At 44.2% G+C, this 13,069-nt stretch overlaps 1 protein-coding gene across 1 annotated transcript in view; it reads left to right on the top strand.

Annotated features, from left to right (window-relative positions):
- The first annotated feature begins 4,607 nt into the window (after positions 1-4,607).
- ULK2 (unc-51 like autophagy activating kinase 2) overlaps positions 4,608-13,069 on the top strand; it is a 39,746-nt gene continuing 31,284 nt past the window's right edge. Inside the window, exons 1-3 of the mRNA XM_068655676.1 lie at positions 4,608-5,344; positions 6,544-6,636; positions 7,865-7,906. Of these exons, the coding sequence (XP_068511777.1) occupies positions 5,252-5,344; positions 6,544-6,636; positions 7,865-7,906 (228 nt within the window). The 5' untranslated portion in view covers positions 4,608-5,251. The remainder of the gene's footprint in view (positions 5,345-6,543; positions 6,637-7,864; positions 7,907-13,069) is intronic.

Below are 13,069 nucleotides of genomic sequence, written 5' to 3'. Positions count from 1 at the left end.
ACAAACCTTTCCCAAAGCAAAATGAGAACTCTTGAAGAAAGGGAGGGCCTGTAAGTTCACGCCAAAGAAAAAAAAAAAAACAGAGAACACCACCTACCTTAATTGTTCTTTGACCTGTTTGTGAGTCGATTTTGAACCATGCCATGTGATGAGTTCTCACAGAGACCAAATTGTATTTTCCTATCCTAAGCAGCTGCTCCCATTTCTATCATTCATACAGGACCAGCCTTCATGCATACTAAGTGCTGGCCCCTTTCCAGCTGTATTCCCAAGCAATCCCATAACACTCCTCCCCGTTTTATTTGAAAGTGGCATTTCTCGGGCCACGCTCTACAGTTTACTGACTTGTGTGCTGGGAAACAGCCGCTGCCCTTTGCTTCGGGGGTGGCTCTTTTCTGGCAGGAGACAAAGTAGCACTTGATCACCCTCTCTCTCCTGGCAATGGGAGCTTTAATTAGCTAATTTTTAGAGTTGCGGTTGCAGATCTGGTTAGTGGATAAGATGTAACTTTTTGTCAAAGGCCAAGCACGAGCTTTGATTGCTTTGTACCTACTCAAGGATCTACCTAGCTACACTTAGCAAAAAGCGTGCTTTAAGGACTGAAGTTTTTAAATCCAGTGCAATAGGAAACTCAGGATGTACGGCTGCATTTCAATCCAGTTTCACCCAGGTTACTTATTAAGCATACCACACAGGTATGCCTACCAAAAGGACCTTATTTTTCACTGATACTGTAAGAGTAATTTTAAGTGTATTCCGCTGATACAGTGCTTCTCCCACAGAGCCATCGGACACTTTCTCCTTTAAAAGCTGTGATAACTCATCTTGTGCCACCATTAATTTTATTACAAATCCCCAGTAGGGAGGACAGTGGTGATAAGGACTGGGAAACATGCCAGTCTGCTGAGAAAGGCTTACCTGTCTTGATTAAATTCCCAAGTATGATGCAGGGAGGGAAGGAGAGAAGAGAACAGTGAGAGAACCTAGGATGAAGTAGGCAGACCAGGATAGAGCTGAGAGGAGTGGGAAAGGTGACAGGTTCCTGTCCCCTGGGGGTAGATTTAGATAAGTGGGGCTTTAGCATCCCTCTGAAAATCGTTCTCAGGGCTGTGTGTTCTGCTTACCCAGGCAGGAAGGCTGGTGAAGTGGTGTTGCAAGTTGTGCTCCCAAGATCCTGGTTCCTTGCAGTCACGCGTTCATGTTCTGCTTGACTCAGCTGATCTCTTGATTATTTTCCCAGATCAGTAATTTAACTTCCATGTGCATACTTATTGTCTGGAGAGAGATGCAAAAAAGATATTTTAATGAACAGGAAGAAAATCTGTATCATCTTTATTCTGCATCAGTATTAGAAGAAGCAATCTTCTCTCTGCTTTTCTTTGGGTGAACCTAGGCACCATTCAGGTCGTGTTTCCCTCAGAAATGGCTGCATTTTGGTGGTATGGTGGTAAGGGTTTACCATAAAGGCCATCAGTGCTTTTGATGAAGGTACTATGGAAACTCAGAACAGTGATGTCTGTGTAGTGGGGAACTCCTGCCAGATGAAAGCACACTTCTGTGCGCTCAGGCAAGCAATGTGGAAGGTGCTAATTCCTTCCCAGATCTGTGTCTCTCGTGATCAAGAGTTCCAGCTCACATCTGAGGGGCTAATTTGGCCAAATCAATGTAGTGCAGGTAGGAGAGAGCTACAAATACCTTTCCAGTAATGTTATTTTTTGTTTTCCTCACCCTGAAGGTTGGTTGTCCTTGCTGAACTGCAGCTGGCTGATAGTTTTTGTAAGTCTTGCCATTGCCCAGGCAATGATAGTAAGGAAATAAACTCAGCACACAGTACTCTGCTTTTGAAGAATCATCGTGGCCTCTTAGACCACGGTGCTAGTGCCCACTGCCCAGCTGTGCCTTTTGAGTGCGCTGGGTAATTTATTGTTGTGCTGCATGACTTTGTCAGAGCACAAAGCTGCATCCCTCCGAGTGCTGCAGGGCTGCTGCTGCCTGTTAGTGCTAAGTGGTGAATCTGTGTGTGTGTTCTGGGGGAGGGAGGAGCAGCACAAGCCCTGCAGGTTATCGTGTGTTGCTCTCCCAGCATCTCCAGGAAGGAGGCTCTCTAGGAGAGGCAGGTGAATACAGTCCGCTTCATCTCCAACCTCTTTCAGTAGCAAAAGCAAGGGAAGGTGCTGTTTGTAAATAGGTTTGTTGTAGTCATAACGCTGGAAATATTGACATCTAGAAACTCTCCCAAAGACTTAACAAGGAGCCAGTTCAAATGAATGACCTGCATGCAAATCTCACAGCCCTTCATTGAGTGGTTTTTCAGATCTCAGCCCCTCAGATCCTGTTCAAATCCCAGTGCTACGCCAGTGTATTTAGTTATTCTGGTCAAATCTCCTTGCCACTCCTTGCTGTTTTGTCCTTGCTGTGCTGAAATAAACCTGCTTGAGGGCTCCAGCCCTATAATGAGGACAAAAGGACATCAGACAGGCTGCTACCAAAGGGAAACGTGTCTCATTTTTGAAGTGTAATGCAGAGCAGGTGGTTTAGAAATTCCTAAAGTGGCTTTCTCAGTTCAAAAGGGATATTTATTTATTTATTTATTTATTATATTCCCTAAAACGCAGTTTGTGACTTAGACTTTGGGGTGATACACACTGATGCTGAGAGGATTAATACTGAATGTGAGAATCAGTGGATGGCAATAAACAGCCAGTTCTGAGGGAAATTATTTTGTGAGTCAGAATATTTAACACATTGAGACTTGTGGGCTTTTTCCTGGTTTTAAAGGGGCATTGTGAGTACATCCTAGAAAGTGCTTGTGTTACTACCAACACCTTAATTTATGATTAACTTAGAATATTTTTACATCTCATTTATTCCTTCTACAGTGGTGTTCTGAGCTGCTGAAATTATTTGTTCAGCTTCACTTTGTGTTTTTCTTTTTTTGTCTATTTGTTCATTTGTTAGGTTAGTGCCACAAAGGAATTTTGCATCGGTACTCAGAACTTCAGAAAATAAAGGGTGAATTTGATCTTGAGGGATTTTTTAAAGTTCTTAATTCTCTGCGGCACAAAATAGATGTGTCAGGATTCTTCTGGTGCCTCTATGTAACGCTTAGAGCTTAAAACATCCTTCATAAAGCTGTCAGTATTCTCTTATTTATCTCTTGCTAAATATTTCTTATGCAGGTGTGTTATCTCTGGAGCAGTCTTTAACCGTGGAGTTTTTGACATGGCACACCACTCTAGTAGTTCTTGGGTTTGAATTACAGTAAGTGAAGGGAGATAAGTAAAGAATAATCAGAGAGACAACTGTGTAACTGCTAGGTCACTATTTTCATCTAGCAGCACTGAAAGCAGACCCCAAGAGAGAAGGAGCAGTGCAGGTGTGTGGGGTCTGAGATCTGGCCTGACAAGACCCCAAAGTGCATCTTGTGGTGCCTGTAACTGCCCAAATCCCAAGTAGTGCTGTGTCTGGCAGCCGCCTGCCCCTTTGATGGCACGCAGCCAGATGGGTTAATGATTGCTGCTGCCATGTGTAGTGATCAGAGTGCCAACGGTATCCGGGGCAGATGGGGATATTTGGGTGGCCTGAAATGTCTCGTACACGTGAAACCTGGATGCTGAGGTGGCATGATAGAAAACGCAGAGAGAGAGAGAGGAAATGAAAGAGCAGTGAGGAAAGGAAAGGAGCATAATTATGTAGATCTGGAGGTGAAGGTCAAAGTCTCCATGTGACTGGTGTATGGTGTGACGTATGGTGTGATTTTTTGTTTGGTTTTGTTGGGGGGTGGTTTTTTTGTTTGTATTTGTTGCTGAAAACTGCCCAAGGCTGATCTAGAAGTGCTGGGGGGAAGAGGGTGCAAATTAGAATGGCCATTCTCTGCATGAGGAGATCAAGCAACATGAGAAGTGTCTTTGGCTTGCAGCGCTTACCTGTATTAGCATTTTGCCTGCGTGCTCCTCAGTTGCTTCTCCATTCCTTTAAGTTTCTTCTGATGTAGAATCTGGCTTACAAAAGGAGCAGGGTCGGGGCTGAGGGTGAGCCATGAGGCGCTGGGTAAGCAGTGTCACCGCCCTGGCAGCAATGCCGGGCAGGATGAGCTAACCTCTGCCTTCCTACCTCTGCTGCTGCCTCACAGCACGGCTCCTCACCCTGCCTCAGTTTGTGGTGTGAGCAGGGTTCCCCTCTCCTGGTGGCCCCTCAGTTTTGTCCCTCATTTCAGGAGGGCCGGAGGTGGCTGAGGAAGCGGCCCAAGTGCCGCGTTAGAAGCGATTTCCAGGCGAGGCAGGGGCTGAAACTCGAATTTTGCCTCAGCCTGAGCTCCCCCAGGTGCTGGGACGAGGACGTGTCCCCTGAGGGGACGAGGGGGGGGGTCTGAGCACAGCAGCTTTGGCTCCCCCAGCGCCGGGTGTGGGGGCGCGGGGGTCCCTGAGGCGCCACCGGAGCCCTGAGGTGATGGCGGCGGGGCCCTGAGGCGCCGCCGGGCTCCTGAGGAGATGGCGGCGGAGGGACCGCGCCTCGCGCTCCCGCCGGGTTAAACGGGGTGAGGCACTCTTTGGCCGCCGGCGGAAGAAGCCGAGCGCTGGGGCCTGCGCGATGCGGCCTATAAAAGGCGCGGGGTGGCGCGGAGCTTTGGGCAGTCGGAGCCGGGGCTGGAGGTGTGCGGATCGCAAAAGAAGCGCTTGGCCGAGCAGCGGGAGCCCCGGAAGGCGGTGGCAGCCAGAGAGCCTCCTATCTGCACCCTCCCTGCTCGCTCCTCTCCCTCGGGGGACGAGGAGACAACGCCAGCCCTCCTCGGAGCCGCGGGCCTTGCCTCCCCCCTCTCCCCGCTGGATGCTCCGGGGCTCGCTCCCTGAGAGGGGCCGCGGCGCCGGCAGCCCCCGCTGTGGCGGGGCCATGGGGGCGGGCAGCGGCAGGGCGCCGAGCCCCCTTCCCCGCTGAGCTAAGCCCCCTCGTCCCGGCGCCGATGCCGAGCTGTCCCCTCACGGCCGGCCCCTGAGAGCCTCCCTTCCCCTCCCCATGCCTGACGGAGCCCCTCGCCTCGGAGACGCCCTGCAGCAGCCCCGCCGGCCGGGGGGTCTGCGGCTGCCCCCGCGGGATGAGAGGAGCTGCCCCGGCCGCCGGGGGCAGGCAGGAGAGGGGCAGGCTCCCAGCCCGCCGCCGGCTGCCGTGAGGCGGCTGTAGCTGCCTCGGCTGGAGGAAGAGCCCCTTTTGTTTTCCTACCACCCCTTCCCGGGGCTTCATGCCCCCCTGAGGGATGATGGAGGTGGTGGGGGACTTTGAGTACAGCAAGAAGGACCTGATAGGACACGGAGCCTTTGCTGTGGTCTTCAAAGGTCGCCACCGCAAGGTAAATAAATACCACAGCGGCGGGCTCGGCCCGCAGCCGGTTACACAACCCCCGCCGGGCCGGGCCGGGGTCGCTCGGAGGGGCCGCGGCTCTGAGGAGCCCCTGCCGGGGGTGGGGGGACAGCTGCGGGGGGCCTTCGGGGACTTCTGGGGTTGGGGGAGGGAAAATAAAAGGCAAAAAGGTGCGGGGTGGGCTCTGAGGTAGCGGGCCGGGGGCGGTGGGGCCCGGAGGTGGGCCCTGCGGCGGCCTGAGGCGAGCCGCCGTCACCCGGCCTCGCCAAGCGATTTCTTTTTTTTTTATGATGGTTTAATAAAAACGTCAACAAAACGCCCGGCTAAGCCGTGTTCTCACCTCTCCTCCCTGCTGTTTGGTAGCTTCCTAACATAACGGCGAGCCGGCAGTTGCAGCTGCAGGGGAGCCGAGCCCTTTGTTTGTCAGCAGGGGCACATTTACCCGGCCGGGGAGAGGGGGACCCGGTGTAAAATTGTCTCCTGGGGGCCTGGCAGGAAGATTTCCGAAATTCAGAGGTGTCTGGTTTCCTGCCGTGGCTCGCCGATCACCCCGGATCTTCATAGTTGGGTTTCTTGATGCTGCGAGAGTTTATTCTGGGGCTGGTGCCTGGAGTGCTGTGCTTTCCAGAAAACAAGACTGCACGCCGACCCTGGGGGGAGGAACTTGGAAGGGCACAGCACAGAGATTTTTGAGTTAAAAAAAAAAAAAAAGGCATTAGAAGCTTTGAAGGCCAATGGAGGATGCCAAAGACAATTTATTTTTAGGCAGTGTATAAACATACAATAAATAAACTATATATTTATGTAAAAACCAGATGCTCGTGCAGTTTTCAGCTGTGGAGTGTAAGGAGGCCAAAACTGAGAAGTCTAAGAGAGAATAAAAGTGACTTCATCATTGGGACAAGACTGAAGAGCAAATCAGATATGATTATTTTTGTTGTAATATTTTTTTTTAATGCTTTTAAATCCATGAAAATGCAGTCTAGCTGCAGCCGGTTTTTAATAGCTGCCTGCACTGTTGTGGAATGAAATAGTTCTTAATGGTGTCATGTGATGTAGTAATCACCGGTGGGTAGAGTAGGGGTGATCTCGCTGCTCTTGTGCTTCACTAGATACTTGTTAGTGCATAAAGTTAAATATGTATATATATATGTTTTAAACTGATGATACTTTTTTGGTTGTTTGCAGAAGACGGATTGGGAAGTAGCCATAAAGAGTATTAACAAAAAGAACTTGTCAAAGTCACAAATCCTACTTGGAAAAGAAATAAAAATCTTAAAGGTATGTTAATTGCAGTGATTTTTAAAGCTGCTTTACTTGAAAAGGAAAAGAGACTTTTGACGCAGTTCATTCTGGGTCATGTGCGGTATCACAGTGATTGTTACTATGCCTTTTGCATCTTTATTAGTTCCGGAAGAAATACAGAACTAAAAAGATAAAAAAAAAAATGCTTTTTTAGTTCTGGAAATGCTCTTGGAACAGGTTAAGGGCATGTTTTTGTTGTTACAAGTGAAAAACTGTCGTAGAACCAGTATGTGCTTTTACTGCACATACGGAAAGCTTTGTCCTTCAGGATGCCTAGTGTTGCACCACCTTTCCCAAGCTGTACAGTCACAGCAGAGGGTAAAACACAGGTCCTTGATCCTTCTTCTTTTTTTCTTTTTTCTCTCTCCTCAAAAATGCCTTGAAAACTTAAATTGGCATGCTGAATGTGATTCCTGGGGCAGACTTCCCACTTCTGAGATAATTCACTTCAAAAATGTAGCGTGGCTTTAATGAAGGAAATTGAGCATCATTTAGTTCTTCAGTGCATTTTATGGAAATGTCTGCTTGAATAGTGTCTTACCATTCTCCACTCTCTGAACTTCACTGAGTCTCATTTGATGTAGCTTTGCAATAATAATCAGTGCTGCTGTCAAGTTCAGTGCTGTTTCCAACTTTCTTGAGATATTTTATATGCAGGTATATATATTCTATTCTAGTTTGTATATTGCACACTAGAAATTGCAGCCTTGTGTCTATTAGTGTGTTGCAAGTGCTTAGCAAAGTGTTGCTTTTGTTTTGTACAGTTACAAATAATTGCATGAGTTGTCATGCAAGTTGTAGTTGATGTTATTTGGCTTGTTTTCCACTTTATTGTAAAATAAGAAGGTTGGCTTGAAAATAGCATAGTTGGTTACTCCCCTAAACAATAAATTGTTTGAGACTATAATTAAATTTAGTCAGTTTTCAGTATTCATTAAAGGATCATGTGTTGTAACATTTTCTATAACAAGATATAGAAAATAAATCTTGAACCAGATCTTTTTTGACCTCTGAAGATACTGTCTAATTTTCTATCAGTTTAAATTTAGTCTAAATAGCTGGGGTTTCCTCCAAATTCCATTGAATGGTCTAAAAAATATACTACCCTTCTTTGTAAAACTTGGTTATCTTTGCTTATCACCTGGTATATTAAATTTAAAATAATAACAGGCTATTTCCATAATATAAATATTTTGTTTTACAGGAACTTCAGCATGAGAACATTGTAGCTCTGTATGATGTCCAGGTAAAAATATACCTTGATGCCTTTCTCTTTAAATTTTATTTATTAAAATTTAATGGGTTTAAATATCAAGTAGATTTTTAAGTAGCCGTATATTTTCTTTCCATAATCAATGTGGTATTTAGAAAAAGAAATCTATTTCCCTAGCAGTGGCAGGGGGGTTCTCTCATATTCAACACACTACACACTTATTTTATATTGTCTCTTTTTGGGGTAGAAAGGGGCATGGAATCTGGTTTACTTCCAGGCACAGGAGCACATGGAAGCCTGATAATCTCTGCAGAGACTGTTTGTGTAGTCTGGTCCTGTCTCCAGAGAGAAGCATCAGCTGGCTGGGCTGGGAGCTGTATCAGTGGCAGTAACTATTCTCCTGAATTAGCATTGTTTCTTTGGCCCTCTAATTTAATTGGAAAGTGGATGTTTGTGGTTAATGACTGAATACACCCAAAGGAAAATGCGCTAGTAGGAGTTGATCTGAAAGGATGAAGCAAAGTGACATTGAGAAGTCAACATAACTGAAAATACTGTTGTAGAAAAGGAGCAGGGGTTTTGAGGCATCTGTGGCAAAGAAATATATTGTATTTCCCTGTGTTATGGTGAGGGAGAACTGAGGGAAGCAGATCATCATCACATATGTATGTTGCTGTTACATACCTGTATTCCAGTTTGGGGGGGATAAAGTATAAAAACCAAACAGACATTTGCATCTTTCTGTTTAGGAGAAATAAGGATTAGATGGTTTCAAGTTGTCTTCCCCTTTTTATTCCCAGGATTCTGCCTGACAAGGTGAAGGCGTTTCTTTTCTAGCCTATCCAGCGTAGTGCCTTCTACCTAGCAGGAAGTACATTTTTTGTATTGTAAGGGCTGCAAGTGTTGAGTAATGCTAAATGTGAGATGATGTAAGGTGTGCAGCCATTTGTTCTACTTGAATAAGAACTATACATTTGTCTCATGGCCTCAATTCTAATCTTAAATACAGAATTACGTTTATGAATAAAATTATTAAGAGCCACCCTCGGGGCATTGCATAGATAAAGCAGTACAAAATAGACATTTTTTACATTATTCAACGTTTTTTGTCTTTACATGTTTGCATTCTAAAAATTTTCAGCTTATGTGTAGATGTGTATTTCGTGTAGCTACAGAAATTTGTGTTCAGAAGATACATGCCAGGTAAAGTCAGGTTTTATTGTGTTTCGCACTGCAGGACATGTATCAGCTTCTGTTGACCTATGATACAAAGTGGTGAATTCAAGTAATAACAGATTATGCTTCAAAACTTCCATTTGGATGAGTACACTCTTTCCTGAGGTCTTTCCTTTCCCTTTTGGGTCCTGACTTCAGAACTCTGCATTTTGAACGATATTAGCTGCTCTGAAAGGGAAGGTGCAGTCTTTCAAAGAGACCAGGCTTTCCTCAGTGATGCTAAATGGAAATAATCTGTCAGCATCCTGAATTTAGTGTATGCACACACCTTAAGAGAAACTGGAGTTGTTGACGGAAGATGTTGGTGTGTGAGTAAGCAGCTAAATTTTGGATTTATCATTTACAGTTGTTTGATGTGAAGATTACTTATTAAGCTTTGCAGCTCCACTTGAAGGTTGTTGACCAGATATAATGTATTTTGATGATTTAACATCATCTTCTAATTCGAAGCTTTGGAGAAGCTCTCATTTCTTATTATTTCTATACAGAACAGCCACAAGGGAAGAAAGGACAGAGCTATATACTCGTTTATTCCTTCACCTAAAAGTAATTTAGAAACACATTTTTCATGCTTTTATGTTCTACCACAGAAAAGGGTGCCTCTATGAGTGACAGTACTTCGTGATTGGTCAGCCCCATATTCTCCTTTTGAGATGTTGCTGTTTGTCACTGGCCATTGAGCCTCAATAAAAAGAACAGCTACAGCAGAGAGAAGGGAAAAACTGTCTCATACCTTGGATATATTTCAAATGCATTCATGGCAAACATAAGGCTTGGCAGTATAATGCTACTTCTATAGAAGAAATTGCTGTGCAAAATACGGTCCAGAGGATGTGACACTTGCACAAATAAGCTTTCCCCTTTCTGCACAGGGCTCTGTTTGTGAAATATTATACGTCATTAACTTGTATGATTATATTAATTTATAACCCAGCAAGAATGAACACTATGCAAGGCATTCACATGTCTAGTAGGCTGCTACACCTACTAATTTTCTCTAGCATTTCATGTTCTAGCATGTACTGCTCTTTTTGTTTGTCATAGTGTTGTGTACATGGACATACAGCATAATAGATAAGAATTTAGGAATTTAAACAATATTTAAGTTACAGAAACTTTTTTTTCTTTATTCCATGGTGGAGCCAGTGGGGTCTGTGTCATAGTAGGGAGTTCTCAGTGTGACTGGAAATCTGTTTTATTTTTATAGATCTGTTGGTCTAAAGTTTTTCTTAAATGCTCACATTTCAAGTGCACTCCTAGGCAGACCATTTATCTAAATAATTGAAGAACTGTTTGTTGTACCAACTGGTCAGATAAAAAAAAAAAGCTGGTGTGCATTGCAAGTTGCAAAAATAAGTGAAAAACAGGTGTATTAATTGCAATGAATAATAAATATTTTTTATATCTCACAATATTAAGTGAAATTATTTGTACTTGATGGTGGTACTTGGAGATTAAAGCTGTATGCCTGTATAGCAATTTGGAATATATATTTTAAGCTTGAGAAAGAAAGGGTAGTTAATATTTTACATATTGCAAAAGGCTTCATTTAGAATTGTTTTCACATGAGGTAATTACACACATTCCTTCTCTTTCATCTCTGCTCATTTATGGTTGCGTTCCTGTTGCATCTGCGACCAGTCGCACAAGTGAGTGCAGTAAAAACACATACACTGTTAAGGCTTTGATTGGATCTAAGGAGAACTTGTGAGCCATCCTAATGATAGGATATGAGCACTTGAAAACCTACAGTGCTGTTGCTTCAGTTTCTTATGAACACCATTTTTATATATTCCTTAATACCTATAGGGTCCACTAAGTTAAATTACTGGAAATGACCATTCATCTGCAGACATCCCCAAAAGGACTGGTGCGCCATTAGTGTTGAATATGTATTGGTCAGCATTAAAACCTTTTGTTCTGTTGCCAGCACGATAATTGTCCTCAATTTCCGTAAGGTGGTCACGTGCAGTGCTGGCAGGTTTGGTCTGCAGTTATGCATTCGATGTAAGCAGAGTATGTTTTTTGTGCTAGCTCAGAAGTCCAGGGAGCTGCACAAAACTGAGTTTGGAGAAGAACGGTTTTAAGACTGAAGGCGTTTGTGGAGATGCTTAAATATGAGCTTTCAGTCTGTGAGAGGCGAATGTTTTGCTGTAGCAGGGCTTTGGAGAAAAAAATGCAGCTCACCTCTCAAGGTGAAATTACTTTTTTCATGAAGCAAAAAGCAGAGTGCAATAGATGGATTCCAAAACATAACCTGTTGAGACATTTTTTACTTATCTTCTTGGGCAGGAGGTTGGTATTTTTGAAAAATAAAAACCACCTGAGTCACTGCAATGGTATAGGAATGCAGCTCTTCTCCCATGGTGGTGCTGGGAGATATCATTCATCCTGCAAAAGAAGATCTGAGAGTCTTGGATCACATTAATTGGGGAAATGGAGCCTTGCTTCTCAAAAGCAAAAGGAGTCTAAAATAACCTCTAACTCAGCAGCATGAAGTGCATTGTGGTCCTGGGATAAAATATTACACTGCACTATGAAGGTATCAGTAAGTTATTTGGAATGTGCTATACTTAGGCCATGAATTTACAGTTTTCTGCAGTTCACGATCCCAAGTGTGTGCTGAGTAGAACTAATCTCACACAGTGCCAGACAGTGCCTGTTTTAGCAAATAATTTAATTCAAAACCTCTTTAGAATGTCAGCCATCAGGATGAAAGCCTGTAATGTATCTCGGAGATAGCGCTTTAGAAGAATGAATTAGTCTTCACTGTATGGAGTCTGAAGTTTGCTATTTGAGCAGTAGTTTAGAGAGAACGAATTTCGAGTTTGTTACTGGAGAAAGAGTATCTGTATATAAATTGTTTCTTAGCTCATTGACGCAGAGCAGGCAAAATAACTGCAGCTGCTTCTCCTGTCCTTGAAAGCAGCAAAAGCTAGTGGGAGCAAAGCCAGCGATCCCTTGGTACCTATCCCTCAGCCTTTCCCATACAAGTGCCCGTCAGTTCCTACTAGGGATGCTGGTGAACGGAATGGTGTTTCTCTATGGCTGCTGTTTTACCAAAGGGATTAAGTGCTCCTGTCTGGGTTACCCAAGGACTCCAGCTGGTCTGGTCGTCTTGCATGTTTCCTGAGGTGGTAGCTTCAGGCGTTCTGGTGTGTGCTCTTGATCTTGGTGTGTCATAGCTTTGATTGCCTCTGTGCTCTCATCACAGCTGTTTTCTGAACCATCATCTTTTAAATTAGGATGTCTCAATATCTTTTTTGTTTTTTTCTTCAGCTCTTTGATTGAGGCATCTTGATTTGACAGCATCCATCCTTACTGTACATGGATATGGTCATAGGAAAGCATGCTTTCCAGACTGTTTTTCTGGGTTTGTATTTCCCCGCCACATGACAGATGTTTTTAAACAAAAAGGAAAATCCCGCCCTTTAGAAAGCGTAAAGGTTCTGAAATACCACCTTGTAGTTGGTGCTAACTGGAAGGCTGGTAGCAATATCAGACTGCAAGGAATGACACTAGGTGTTGAAGGTTAGGGATAGCCAGTTAGTTTGTTTTGACCACGAGAACCAAAGGTTTGGAGTTGCTACATAGTCCTTAACTCCTTTGCTGTGCCTGGATGCTGTAATCTGTATTTCAAAACTGTTTCAGAAGATCTTTAAGTATTTGAGCGTGTTAAGTGCTTCGTGTGCCATGAACAATTTTGCCTTTCCTTTGTGTTGTGCAGTCGCCAACCTCTTTCACTGTCCCCCGTGCATATTACTGAAGTACAGCAATTCACATACCAGCAAATGAGTGGTACTGCTGTTGTGGGACATATCCCATGGCTGATTGCTCTTTTATGTGAATAATTGGCAGCGTGCACACTATTCGAATCCTACAGGCACGTGTCAACTGACATTTAGTCTGAGATTTAACATTTAGTCAGAACTAACAAAATGTTCAGGCCTTTGGACATGA

This window comes from Anas acuta, chromosome 19, assembly GCF_963932015.1.
Source record: "Anas acuta chromosome 19, bAnaAcu1.1, whole genome shotgun sequence".
Taxonomy (NCBI): Eukaryota; Metazoa; Chordata; class Aves; order Anseriformes; family Anatidae; genus Anas; species Anas acuta.
The sequence above is the reverse complement of the archived record's forward strand: the minus strand, read 5'-3'. Positions and strand labels throughout refer to the sequence as shown.